Source organism: Solanum tuberosum, unplaced genomic scaffold, assembly GCF_000226075.1.
Source record: "Solanum tuberosum cultivar DM 1-3 516 R44 unplaced genomic scaffold, SolTub_3.0 scf00185, whole genome shotgun sequence".
NCBI lineage: Eukaryota > Viridiplantae > Streptophyta > Magnoliopsida > Solanales > Solanaceae > Solanum > Solanum tuberosum.
In genome coordinates, this window is record NW_006239122.1 from 622995 (window position 1) to 637178 (window position 14184).

The 14184-nt window shown below is 30.9% G+C and overlaps 1 protein-coding gene across 1 annotated transcript; it reads left to right on the top strand.

Annotated features, from left to right (window-relative positions):
- The first annotated feature begins 12319 nt into the window (after positions 1 to 12319).
- On the top strand, positions 12320 to 13480 carry LOC102596917 (uncharacterized). The gene has a single exon (XM_006355314.2). It carries the CDS (start codon positions 12367 to 12369, stop codon positions 13318 to 13320), a length of 954 nt encoding a protein of 317 aa, XP_006355376.1. The 5' UTR covers positions 12320 to 12366; the 3' UTR covers positions 13321 to 13480.
- The last annotated feature ends 704 nt before the right edge of the window (positions 13481 to 14184 follow it).

Here is a 14184-nt window from a genome sequence, read left to right on the forward strand (position 1 = left end):
GCACATGTATATTCCATCTATATAACACATATTACATATTGCTAATTTTGTCATTAGATTTCGGTTTATGATTTTTTCTTTATTTTGTTCTTCTACTTCTGTTGTCATACTACTAAATTCATTTCTTATAGCTACTTCGTATTTATATAATATTTCTATAGTTGTGGTAGCTAATTCGCCATTTGATTTTTTATTACTTCTTAGAGTTTTTAAACTTTCATCTGTAACAAAGGAGTCCAATCTTTAAAGTCTTAAACCATGCAAGTAAATATCATATACATAAAAAAAATATGTTCCTGTACTATTGTAGCCAAAAAAATTATATAAAATGACAATAATTTCATATTTAAGTTATCCAATCAAATTTTACTTGAAGTCAAATTACTTAATAAGCACTATTAAGATTATTTTGTTTATGGATTTGATACTTGATTAACAAATAGTAAACATCATGTAATATTATTGTGTCGATAGTTATGTTAAAATTTTAAAATTATAATTTAATTAAATTATAAGAAATATATTCTTTTGAAAAAGTGGACTTACACGGCCTGTAACCCGCATAATTATGAGTTGGGCTGATTGTTTTTTGGCCCGCCAAAATAATGGATTAGCTTGGCTTGATCCGTAAAGTTTCAAAGCATGTATAGGCTGGACCGGCCTATATTGACAACTAGTGACGGCAATGATTTTTTTCGTATTTAATTTAGACGAATCATCAGTTTGCTTAGGAGGAAAAGCAAATCTGCAAATGACACGTGGCTGCGCAAGTATACTATACAAGATATAAAAAAAACGGAAAAGGATCAAAATTGCCCCTAAACTATGTGAAATAGATCACTTATACCCTCCATTACATTTTGGGATCAAAAATACCCCCGCTGTTATCCTAGGAGACCACAAATACCCGCAAGAGTTAACACCCCAAATTATTAGTGATGTGGCAAGCCACATGGGACTAATCCCTCCACCTAAGCATTGCCAACTAAGATTCACTACAAAAGAATTTGACCTTTAGTGGCGACAAAGTTGCCACAAAATCCCAAAATATTGTTACTAAAGGTTATTAGTAATTTTTAGTGGCGACTAAGGCTCCAACAACCATTCGCTAGTAAAACCTATTTTTTCAACCAAAAAAATATGATAATTAATTTTCGATTGCAACCTAATTTTCTAAAATAAATAACTTTGCAATATCAATATTAAAAATAGCCAATATTATTACGAAAAATCATCAAAATTACTTCTCGATTCAAATCTCCTACTATATAATGCATCATTGTACATGTTATACATTTACATATGACATAAAAATAAAAACATACAGTGTCTTAAAACTCCTACTTAATCGATATCATTTTTGATTTTTAAAACAATGAAGAAAAAAAACACAAAAATTTAGAATTTAATGTTAAAAACTTTAGTGACGATTTCTGGGCTTTTGTGGCGACTATTGTCGCCGCTAAAGGTCAAATTCTTTTGTAGTGAATCTTAGTTGGCAATGCTTAGGTGGAGGGATTAGTCCCATGTGGCTTGCCACATCACTAATAATTTGGGGTGTTAACTCTTGAGGGTATTTGTGGTCTCCTAGGATAACGGCGGGGGTATTTTTGATCCCAAAATGTAATGGAGGGTATAAGTGGTCTATTTCACATAGTTTAAGGGCAATTTTGACCCTTTTCCGTAAAAAAAATCTGATCGTATTATTATAGGGCGGGAAAATGGTAATAATTTCATTTAAAACCATATAAATGACTTTTTGATTAACTACAATTTATTTTAGAGATAATTGTACAGAATGGCAAACTAATAATGTTAATTAAATGCACTAACTACTGTTTTAGTTATTTCCTTTAATAAGCAAAATCTCGGTCACTTTGCTATTATAGGGCCCCACCGATTTGTATAATTTATTAAAAAAATAAAACAGACGTTTTTCCTTTCCCTTCTTTATACAATCTCTTCTCCTATTTCCTTCAAATTCTCCCAAATCTTCTCCCCAAATACAATTACAAATTACAAATTTCTCCAGCACGTCCACGTCCTCGTCTCGTTTTCAAAAGAGAAACATTACTTTAAAAATTTCAGGTACCGCCAAAACTCATCTCATTCTATTAATTTTTGTTAATTTTTTTCAATTTAAATGTATATGTATATATAACTTATTTTTTTCAATCATTTACTGTATAATCATTATTTTTACATTTTTTGTGTTGATTCATGTCTTATACTGTTTGCTTATACAATTGTGGTTCTATAAATGTATAATATTAGTAGTTATTGTATAATGTTCCTTTAAACATACACATTTGCTCACACTTATACACTTATTTCTGGGTCAAGTAAAAAAAGGAAAGATAAAACTGACGTTTATACTGATCACAATGATAAAACTGAAGTTGTTGTTTGTGGGTTATTGGATTGTATAATTATGTGGGTCATTGGACATTTGGATTGTATAATCATGTGGGTCATTGGACTGTATAATCATTATTTTTATATTTTTTGTGTTGATTCATGTCTTCTACTGTTTGTTTATACAATTGTGGTTGTATAAATGTATAATATTAGTAGTTATTGTATAATGTTCCTTTAAACATACAAATCACATTTGTATCAACACCGAGTTGCATTGCAATAACATTATACAACTCCTTATACGATGAACTTTCTTTAAAAATCACCTCCTCAATTGTATAATCAACGTAACAATTGTCATTGTCCCATCTACTGGAATGCATAACCAAAATAGCTAATGAAGCCATTTTCAAAATTTATGTATAAAAAAATAAGTTATATATACATATACATTTATACGATTAAGAATTTCAACAACAAACAGAACATATATTTATACAAATTCTAGCAACTTCAGTTATTCACATATATACATATTCCCATTATATACTCATATAAACGTTTATATACACATTCTGCATATACATTTATATATAAACAATTACATACACAAATTAAATTAACGCGCCTTTTTATTTATTTTTTAAAACAATCAAAATGTATTAAAAAAAAAGACTGACTAGCGAATATACAGAAAGACACATCCGTAGCAAACTAAAATTTTGCTACGGACTGCAATTTTATAAAGTTTGCTATAGCATACAATTAACAATTTTTAATTTGATGTACGTAAAAGTTTCTCTTTCTTTTATCATATTAATTTGCCCCATATTTATTAGAGTATCAAAAGAAATTGAAAAATAATAGGCAATTTTCTTTTACTTTTTTAAAATTATAAGTCCTCCTTCGTACATCTTTATTTGTTTATGGTTAACTTTATATATCCCTTAAGAAGCAGAAAATAAAAAAATATTATTATATCACTCTTTGAATATAATAAATTCAATATTTCAAAAAATGTATTGAGATAATAACTACAATCAATAATAAGAATAATTTAGAAACTAAGTAATAAATAATATCTTAATTTTTTAAGCTGAATAAAAAAAATAAACATATAAAAAAATTTTGTTTTAATATAACAAACAAATAAAAATAAACGAAGAAGATATCGTATGGTCTAATAAATATGCAGCTAACGAGATAGAACGAGTAACACGAAATACTAGTTCTATGGTTAGGTGGATAAACTAGGTGAAATGTAAACAATTAATCATAATTAATTGCTAATGTGTAAATAATTAGTCGGTGATTAGAGACTAGACATGTTATGTTGTGTTTAGATATATCCAAATTTTGGCCACCGACACCCAGTCTTGTCCGAATTCGTCGGTTGTCTTAATTTTTGTGAGCCCAAATTAATTAATTAACAAACATTTGACTCTTCATTAAAGTTATTTGTTTGCACGACTCTTTGTTATATTGAGATTATGATTGAGGTAATTTTATCAAATTGTCTTTATTAAATACAAGTCATCTGAATGTTGAAAAATAATAAATAATACTTCCTCCATCCACTATTATTTATCAGGTATACTAAAAATAGATGTTCAAAATTAATTGTCAATTTAAATAATCAAGAAACAATTAGTAACCTCTTTCCAATTATGTCCTTAATAATTACATAACTACTGGTTTCAAAAAGTACTATCATTTTAAAGTTACAAGACTACTTTAATGCGAAAAAAGTTATTTTTACAGTTTTCAAAAAGTACAAACCATTTTAAAGTTACAAGAAATACTTTCGATTGATTTATTCTTTATACATTTAATAGTTCATTAATGAAGACCAATTTTCATAATGATTGATAGTAGGATTATATTAGTCAAATTGCATCTTATATATATTAAATTTTTCTTGAGGGTTGTGCATGATCTTATCATGACAAACAATAGTGGATGGAGGGAGTATTAATAGCAAAGGCATAGGATAGGCACAAAACAATAAATTGTTCATTAGTTTTATAAACGGGAGAAATATTGTTAGACATCTCAAAATTATATAGTGGACAAGTAAAGATAGACGGAGGGAGTATCCTATATTTCATATTGTGGTTATAAATTCATAAGTAGCGGAATAGATATCTAGATATATAAATATACATTGATTCATACATAAACATGTAATAATTAAGTCATGGATAAACAGTATGCTATAGATATTCATCTCACATTGCAGAGTAGGTTGCAATCTAATCTTCCATGTAAAGACATGTAATAATTAAGTCATGAATCATATAACTCATGATTTAATCATGATCAATTACTTTCTTTAGCTAAAGAATCGTATATCTATGTGATCTATATACATATGTATGACTAAACTATGAAAAATTACTTTCTTTACTTATGTAACAAATATATCACGTAACTTCTAAGAATTTCAATTGTAGACACATACAGTCATGTGAAATGTTACTGACTTGAAAAGAGTACTATGGACCTTTATAGACTTAGAACTTCAGCATGAGAAAATATTTAGTATAAGAACATTTCATTTACATGCATCATATAGTTTATGATGACCTTTATCTATATAACAACATCATAAAAAAGTAATATAAGTACCATTTTTAGGGACATACATATATTTGTAGTAAAACACGCATGACCTTTTACTCTAAAATCGGATGAATGAGCGATTAATTTTAATGGAAATTAGACTCAAATATTTTGTATTTGAAAAAGTAGTTCAACCCCTAACTCCTTATATATCGAGATATATGCTTGTTCAAAGTCACACCATGTACATGATTGTTTGAAATATTCCGATACAATGAACCCATCATCTTGAGCTTTTGTTTTAAGACTCCTTTTTTCCTCAAACTTTGATTTAAACACTTCAAATGATCTAATATAAGGATTTTCCTTGATATGATTACCCATTTCCAATCTTATCCTCCCAATTAAGGGTTTATGTGTAAAAGGGGGATATTTAAAAAAAAATACATATAACAATATGATACTATATCTTAAACAATAATGTATCAAATTTAAAGCAACTAACAACAGGGGAAGAAAAAAAATTAAAACAAAGAAGTAGATACTAAATGCATACCTTGGGTAGTGTAGGTTGAGAAATGGCAGGAGCAATTTTTCTACCCCTTTTCTTGTTGGGAAAGAGAGTTTTGGGCTAAAATCATCCCTAAAGTATAACCCAAACTCAAGATATATCCTTATGGTATAAATGTGAACAAAAAACATCGTTTATCTATCCTAAACTTAGCAATAACCATCCTTCAGTTAACTTTTGTTAAAAAAAAAACTAACAACTGATATAAAAAAAACACGTGGCATCTGACTTTTTTCTCTCTCTAAGTATTGTTTTCCTTATATGTGTTTAAGTGCATTGCGTATGTTGTTTTTTGCAGTTTTTCTTATGTTTTGCCCAAAAGAATTTACTGATTTTTCCTATTGATTTTTTTCTATTTACTATTGGTTTGTCAATATAATTTTTTTTTTGTTTTTTACTACTAGTTAACCAGTTTCACTGTTGTATTGCTGTTTTAAGCTAATTTGGTCTTGTTTTACTGTTTTTTGTTGTTTTTCTACGGCTTTATCAATATTTTGCTGTTTTTTTCTGCTGCATTGCTGTTTTTAGCTGGTTTGATGTTGTTTTTACTGGTTTTTTATAATAGTTTACTAGTTTTTTTTGTATTGTTTTACCAGTTTCTTTTTACTATTTTTCAGGTGCTTTGATGTTTTTTTTTGGTGTATTTTCTGCTAGTTCTGGTGCTGTTTTTCTGCTGATTTACCAGCATTTTTGCTGGCTTATTATCTGTTTGAAGTGTTAATATGCTCAAGGTGGAAAAATGAAGAAAAAATAAATACTCTTAGGCAACTCATAGTACTTTTTTATTGCACTTAACAAACTTAGATACGTTTAATACTAGAAATTCAAAGCGAGACTAATACAAATAAATGACTACTTCACTATGACTTCACTTTCTCATCTTCTCTCTTTCCAATTGCAAGAATTCTTGTTGCTCTTGTGTAACCATGACATTAACTTCTTCTCCTGTTGCTTTTCTTTTGTGTAACGATCTTCAATTTGTGCTTTGAGACCAATCTTTTTTCATGGAAGTGGATCTCATAAATTGGATTGACGTTAGGCTCTTTTTCTTTCCGGTTGAAATAATCATAATCTTGATTCCTACAATTAAAAACGGAGAAGATATTCTTAGTTGCCGTTATAAAACTCATAAAGAAAAGAATATTAAAGAATACAAACAGGTCACTCGATTTTTGCTATAAATATAAAGAAGCTGAAGAGGCTTATATCCCCATTCTGCTATCTCTCAAGTACCCTATCATGTTGACGATATATTTAAACCAACAATTTTCTCATTCTCATCTTTTACTACAACAATTTTCGTGATAAACTCAAATTTACATCCTTTAATTGGATTTGGTGCATCACATTATGCAATGCAATGCATCAATGTTCGATTTTCAAAAATGGTTTGTTAAGCGTAACATTCTACAATGCATCAGTGTTCAATTTTCAGAAATAGTCTATTGAAAATAACTCATCGCAACTTTGAAGTAGCTAAATTTACTTTAGAAGGTCATGAGACCTGAAAATTCATATGCAATATACCTTCAATTCCTTTCCGACATTTTATCAAATAGGTAAGGTACATTGAACATTGCCATAGCTGATCTTGGTCATGGTTATTGCTACTTGTGCTTAACAAATATAATAGTTCTTTCGAAACCATAAAAACAACAAAAATAAAAACTAGCATCCTAACCTTTCATAAAGTCCATCTCTTTCAATTGGAGCACATTATTTTTCTACTTGAAAGCATAAAAGAAAGTCCAGGTATAAGGATGAAGACGATAGAGTATGGAGATTTTGGGGGAAGTCACCTGCTTGACATGTTATTATTTCAGCATTTAGTTTTTTAACAGAAGTTAAACAAAGGATGATTATTGCTAAGTTTAGGATAGTTAAAGGATATTTTTTGTTCACATTTATATCATAAGGATGCATCTTAAGTTTGGGTTATACTTCAAGGATGATTTTAGCTTCTAGCATGTGTCTCATTAACAATGTTATTTCTCACATTATCTTCAACCCATTGTCTGATATAGCCACAAACCTATAAATGCTCAAATTCTCAATCCTCATCATTCATAGATTCAGGTTTATTAGAAGCAAACACAGGTAGATGCATTTTCTTGACAAATAGAAGATCTTTCATCTTGTCTTTCCAAGTTTGATAATTACTACCATTCAAACAAACCATCATGCTCATATTTGACTCCATTATTCAAATAGATAATTAACAACAATCAATGCTCTGATACCACTTTGTTGGGAAAGGCAAGCACAAAATAAATGTGCACGATAGGGCAATAGCAGAAGAAAACCACGTCAAAACTTTTCCATCTATTTGAACCAAGAGAAGACCAAATAATGCAAGAATAAACACTGTTTGGGCAGCAAACTAATCAACTAAGCAAGAAAAATAAATCAACACACGAGACACCAATTTTAACGTGAAAAATTTCTTCGGTGTGAAGAGTAAAAACCATAAGGCCAAAGCTCCACTAAAATCAACAAGAGTACAAAAGTATTCTCCAAAATGGACACCAACAAAGTGTCAAACAATGAGCAATACAACTACAAGATAGCACCAAAAACTAGAGAAATAAAAGAAGCAAAAACACCAAACCCGCAGCTACTGTTCACGAGCAAAAATCTGGAACTACAAGACTCCAAATCACCTTCTCTCAGTTCCCAATCAAATATTAAGTTGAAAGGAACAAGCCGTCCAAAAATCAGCTCAATCGGATAAGAAACGAAGCGGGAATCGCGATTTGAAATTGGTTGATAGGGCTTATGCGAAAATCTGCACTTTCTCACTTTTCTCTCTATATGGCTGCTCTCAAACTCTTGTGATATATCTCTAATAAGACCTAAAAGAAAGTCTTACATATGCACCATAATATTGGGCTTATGGGAAAAAGTGGGCTAGTCAAATTTGGGCTAAATTTATCCACAAAGGAAAGGAAGAAAGACCCAAAAACTTTAAGATGATCATAAGAAACATTCTTACCAGACCAAACTCTGTCAAGAACATCATCATTCAAAGCAACAGTAGGAGATAACTTGATAACATAAACAGCAGTGTTAAGTGCTTCTGCCCAAAACAAATCTGGCAGCTTAGCATCTGAAAGCATACATCTAACCCTCTCAACAAGAGTTCTACTCATCCTCTCCGCTAAACCATTTAGTCGAGGAGTCTTTGGAGGAGTTTTCTGATGCCGAATACCCTGTTCTTTGCAATATCTATCAAAAGGACCAATATACTCACCACCATTATCAGAACGGATGCATTTTAATTTCTTCTTTGTCTGTCTCTCAACCAAGGCCTGAAAATTCTTGAACACATCAAGTACCTGATCCTTGGACTTCAAAGAGAATACCTAGAATTTGCGCGAATGATCATCAATAAAAGTGACAGAGTAAAGTGCACCACACACTTTACTTTGAAAGGACCACACAAATCAGAATGTACCAACTCCAGCAAATCAAACTTTCTTGAAGGTGGATGCCTTTGAAAAGAAACTTTTTTCTGTTTACCGGCTAAGCAATGAATACATTTGTTTAACTTTGCTTGTTTCACTCCAGAAAGCAAATTCTTCTTAGCCAAATTGTACATCCCCTTCTCGCTCATATAACTCAGTCTTCTATGTCATAACATGATGAAGTATCATTCTCCACCACATTTACTGAGCCTCTGAGAATGGAGCCCTGAAAAACATACAAGTTAGACAACTTGTCACCACGGGCTACAACCATTGAACCTCTAGTAAGCTTCCACTGGCCAGCACCAAGAGTATTAACATAACCCTCATCAACAAGGTATCCAACAGAAATCAAATTCAAGCGGACATCTGAAGTATGCTTGACATTATTGAGAACTAGTTTGGAACCATTATTACTTTCCAAACAAACAGTCTCAATACCAAGAACCGCAACCTCATGATTATTACCCATTTTCAACATCCCAAAATTACTTAGGGTATAAGAAGAAAATAATTTCTTCTTGGGCTTGACATGAGAAGTAGCACTAGAATCCACAAACCAGCTAGACTCATCGCAAACAAGATTAACAACATTTTCATCACAAGAAACAAGAAGGTTATCGTTAGTAACAACAACAACACGATTTTCATTATCACCTTCTTTATTTTGTTATTTCATATCTCTTGTACCTGAAATAATATTTCTTGATATACCCATTCTTGTGGCAATAGTCACATTTAACATTGTTGAATCTAGACTTTGACTTTCCTCTACTTTTATCTCTGTCATTGTGACCTCTAAACTTGCTTCAAAACATCGGAGTGTGAAGTAGAAGAAGATGAGCCTTGAGATCTTCTTCTCATCTTTTCATTCAAGACACCACTCTTAGCATATTTCATGGTCACAACACCACTAGGAGCAGAATTATTCAAAGAAACTCGAAGAGTTTCAAAAGAGTCTGGCAGAGTATTAAGAAGCCATAACCCCTGAATTTTTCATCGAATTTTACACCCATTTCGGATAGCTGGTCAAGAACACCCTGAAAATCATTAATATGATCAGAAATAGGAGTGCCCTCTTTATACCTGATGTTCATCAATTGCTTCAACAGAAACAATTTATTGTTGCCAGTCTTCGAAGCATAAAGTGTCTCAAGCTTATCACATAAGCTTCTAGCATCTGTCTCATTAATAATGCGATTTCTCACATTATCTTCAACCCATTGTCTGATATAGCCACAAACATGTAAATGCTCAAATTCCCAATCCTCATCATTCATAGACTTGGGTTTTTTAGAAGCAAACACAGGTAGATGCATTTTTTGACAAATAGAAAATCTTTCATCTTGCCTTTCCAAGTATGATAATTACAACCATTCAAACAAACCATTATGCTCATATTTGACTCCATCATTCAAATAGATAATCAACAACAACCAATGCTCTGATACCACTTTGTTGGGAAAGGCAAGCACAAAATAAATGTGCACGATAGGGCGATAGCGAAAGAAAACTCAAGTCAAAACTTTCCCTTCTATTTGAATCAAGAGAAGACAAAATATTGCAAGAATAAACACTGTTTGGGCAGCAAACTAATCAACTAAGCAAGAAAAATAAATCAACACACGAGACGCCAATTTTAACGTGGAAAACCTCTTTAGTGTGAAGAGTAAAAATCACAAGGCCAAAGCTCCAATAAAATCAATAAGAGTTACAAAAGTGTTCTCCAAAATGTCCACCAACAAAGTGTCAAACAATGAGCAATACAACTACAAGATAGCACCAAAAACTAGAGAAATAAAAGAAGCAAAAACACCAAACCCGCAGTTACTGTTCACGAGCAAAAATCTGGAACTACAAGACTCTAAATCACCTTCTCTCAGTTCCCAATCAAATATTAAGTTGAAAGGAACAAGCTGTCCAAAAATCAACTTAATCAGACAAGAAACGAAGCGGGAATCACGATTTGAAATTGGCTGCTAGGGCTTGTGCATTTGAAATTGGTTGATAGGGCTTATGCGAAAATCTGCACTTTCTCACTTTTCTCTCTATATGGCTGCTCTCAAACTCTTGTGATATATCTCTAATAAGACCTAAAAGAAAGTCTTACATATGCACCATAATATTGGGCTTATGGGAAAAAGTGGGCTAGTCAAATTTGGGCTAAATTTATCCACAAAGGAAAGGAAGAAAGACCCAAAACCTTTGGACTTTTATTTATCCACATAGGAAGGGAAAAAGGTCCAAAACCCAACATTTCGTTGGTGTTTTTTCAACATTTTCTTTCGATGATGCAGGTACATCCTTTTTTCGCTTTTGCCTTCTCTGAACTTTGATTTGTTATTGTTAAAGGATCATGCAACCTTTTAGATTTGTTATCGACTCATTTGAGATCATCAGAATCAAAGATTCGATTAGTGTTAGGTGTAACAATTTGGGTAATCCCAATACTAAATGAAGGAGCATCCATATGTATCCGATAAAATCGATGGAAAAAAAACCGCAAAATAGCAAATTGAAGAAGATGAGACTACCTATTTTCAGATTTGAAATTGATTGACTGGAGAGATAAACCTTTTGAAATTCAAATTAGGATGAATAAGATAACTGATTTGATTGTGTGAGTGAAAAATAGGGAGAGATTGAAGGAGAGAAATATGGTAAATAATGGTGTGTATTTAAGTAATTTATCTTTTATTTTAAACTAGAGGTAGATTAAGTATATATTTATATATATGGTAGCAAAGAATGTCTAGTTAGGTAATTTTCCCTTTTTTTAAACTAATAATAAAATTATTCACAGACACATAAATATTTATGATTTATTCCACAAATTTCAACGATTTCTCTTTTCATTTTTAAGCTATGTGATCAATTGAATATCATAACATAAATATGAATAAATAGAATAATATTTATGATTAAATATTAACAGTTAATAAATATTGTTGTATTATTATGAGCAACAACAATATTTATAATTAAAAAATCTATGGCGTCAATATGTACAAATCTATGCATAAGTTGATTATTATCACAAAAGAAAATATTTTCTTTCGTCCACTTTTACTTGTATATTATATTAATGTTAAAACTAAAGCTGGTTTAGATTAAACAACTACCATAAAAGTTACATGAAATTGAATATTATATTTTAATTTAATATTTATATTGCCTGAGCCTAGATGATCTGTACATAGGACATTTTCGGTTACCTAGCTGTAATAAACAAATAAGGAATTAATTCATACACCCTAACATGATTAATAGTTGACTTAATTTTTAATAAAAACTATAGCTTTAATTACTTGTTCCCCACTTTTTTTCTGCATACCAAAAATTCTATTCCAATTGTCATCTCTTTTTTTCTAGTTTCCATAAATCAACCATAAAAATTGTCCCAATTTCATAATGCATTCAGTAATTGTTTATATATACACAATTTTTTGGTTTCTTATTTGTGTTGCGATTGGATCTGAATCAATTAATTCGGAATTTTCAACAAAAAGTTCTCTCGATTCTTTAATTCAAGAATATGCTTTCAAGGCATTATCATGGCCAAAAACAAAAACAGGTACTGCTTATGAAGGAACTGTTCCTTCTAACTTGTCTGGGATTAAAATATCGGCGTTGATGCTTCGAAGAGATAGCTTAAAATGGAGAGGATATGGTTATTATCATGAATTTCTTATCCCAACTGGAATCACTGTAGAGCCTTATGTAACAAGAATCGTTCTTGTCTATCAAAATCTTGGTAATTGGTCGTCTTTTTATTATCCTTTACCTATTGGTTACATTTATCAAACACCAATTTTGGGTATTTTGACTTATGATGCGATGGATATGTGTGCTAAAAATAAATCACAATTGCAAATCCATCCATTAGAAAATCCTGTAGACATCAAGTTCAGTGATGTAACGCCTGAGTCAGAGTCAGAGGAGTCTTTGCTCAAATGTGTTTATTTTGACTCGAATAATTCCATCGAGTTTAGTAATGTGACGAATGGTAATATATGTTCAACAAGAAAACAAGGACATTTCGCTATTGTTGCTGAAGTGAATGTTGCTCCTAGCCCCGCTCCTTCTGCTGATGATGGAAATGATCATCGAATAATCACGTCTGAGGTCTGGACTATTTCATTGGGTTTTTTAGGTTTCGCATTTTTGGGAGTATTATTTGTGTTCGCGCAAAATTGTATATTAGTTGAAACAAGACCGGTATTTTTGGAAGATTCAGCAGCAATAATTGTACCATTACTTACTGAAGTGCCAATGGGAGAGGAAGCTCCGTCCAGATCTTCGTCGGAGAACGATTACGCGATTAGGCCGTTGCCGGAGAACGATTATATGGCTCAAATTAATTGACAACTTTAGTCAACAATGTGTGTATATTCATTGCCAGAGGTGCAACCATTTTTTTTATTGACGTGCGTGGCGTAACATGTCCATGTGGTGTAGCTAATTTTTTTGCTGAGGTGTTCAAATTTTCGAATTAAGTAAATGTTTTTTTTCGATGAATGGGTGCACCGAATAATATTGTAAAATCAAACTATGTGATATTTAAATAAATCATAAATAGTTGATGATATTTTTGATTGATTTGCCATTTTTGGGTTAGGTTATATATATGAGATGTCGAATTTATATGAAAAAATGTATAAAATTTCTCTTAAACTTGTTCAATAAATTTACTGTAGCAATGTAACTATATGGGTAATTTTTTACCCTTAGTATAGAACCATATTTATAGTGGGAGATGTTCTGCCTATACATGAGTCGGTTTGGTTTGGTTTTTCATTAAAAAAAAATCTAAACCAATTATGTTGGTTTATTAAATTTAAAAACCAAATCAAACCACATAAAGTTTGGTTTTTTTCGGTTTCAGCTTTAGTCGGTTCTTTCGGGTTTTTTTTGTTTTTCGGTTTTTTCAATTTTTTACAACTATACGGTATTTGAAAAAGAGATCAAATATTTTTTCACTTACCTGTGTGATAAGCTAAACTTAAAAAATGTTAAATGAATAGGAATTTTTGAAAAGATGGTAAAATTTACAAAATATTTCTTTTGAAATATCAACGTTCATTATGCTAAATTAATAAGATTAAAGGCTAGAGGCAAACTGAATACAAAACAAAATATTTACAAAGTAAATTGTTAACTTCGAATTTGAAAAACTATAACAATATAATTGTAACTTTGGATCTTAATACAAAATAAAATATTTACAAA

What these genes read in the sequence shown, in the direction of transcription:
- LOC102596917 (XM_006355314.2), top strand. Translation starts at nt 12,367, where the DNA reads ATGCATTCAGTAATTGTTTATATATACACAATTTTTTGGTTTCTTATT.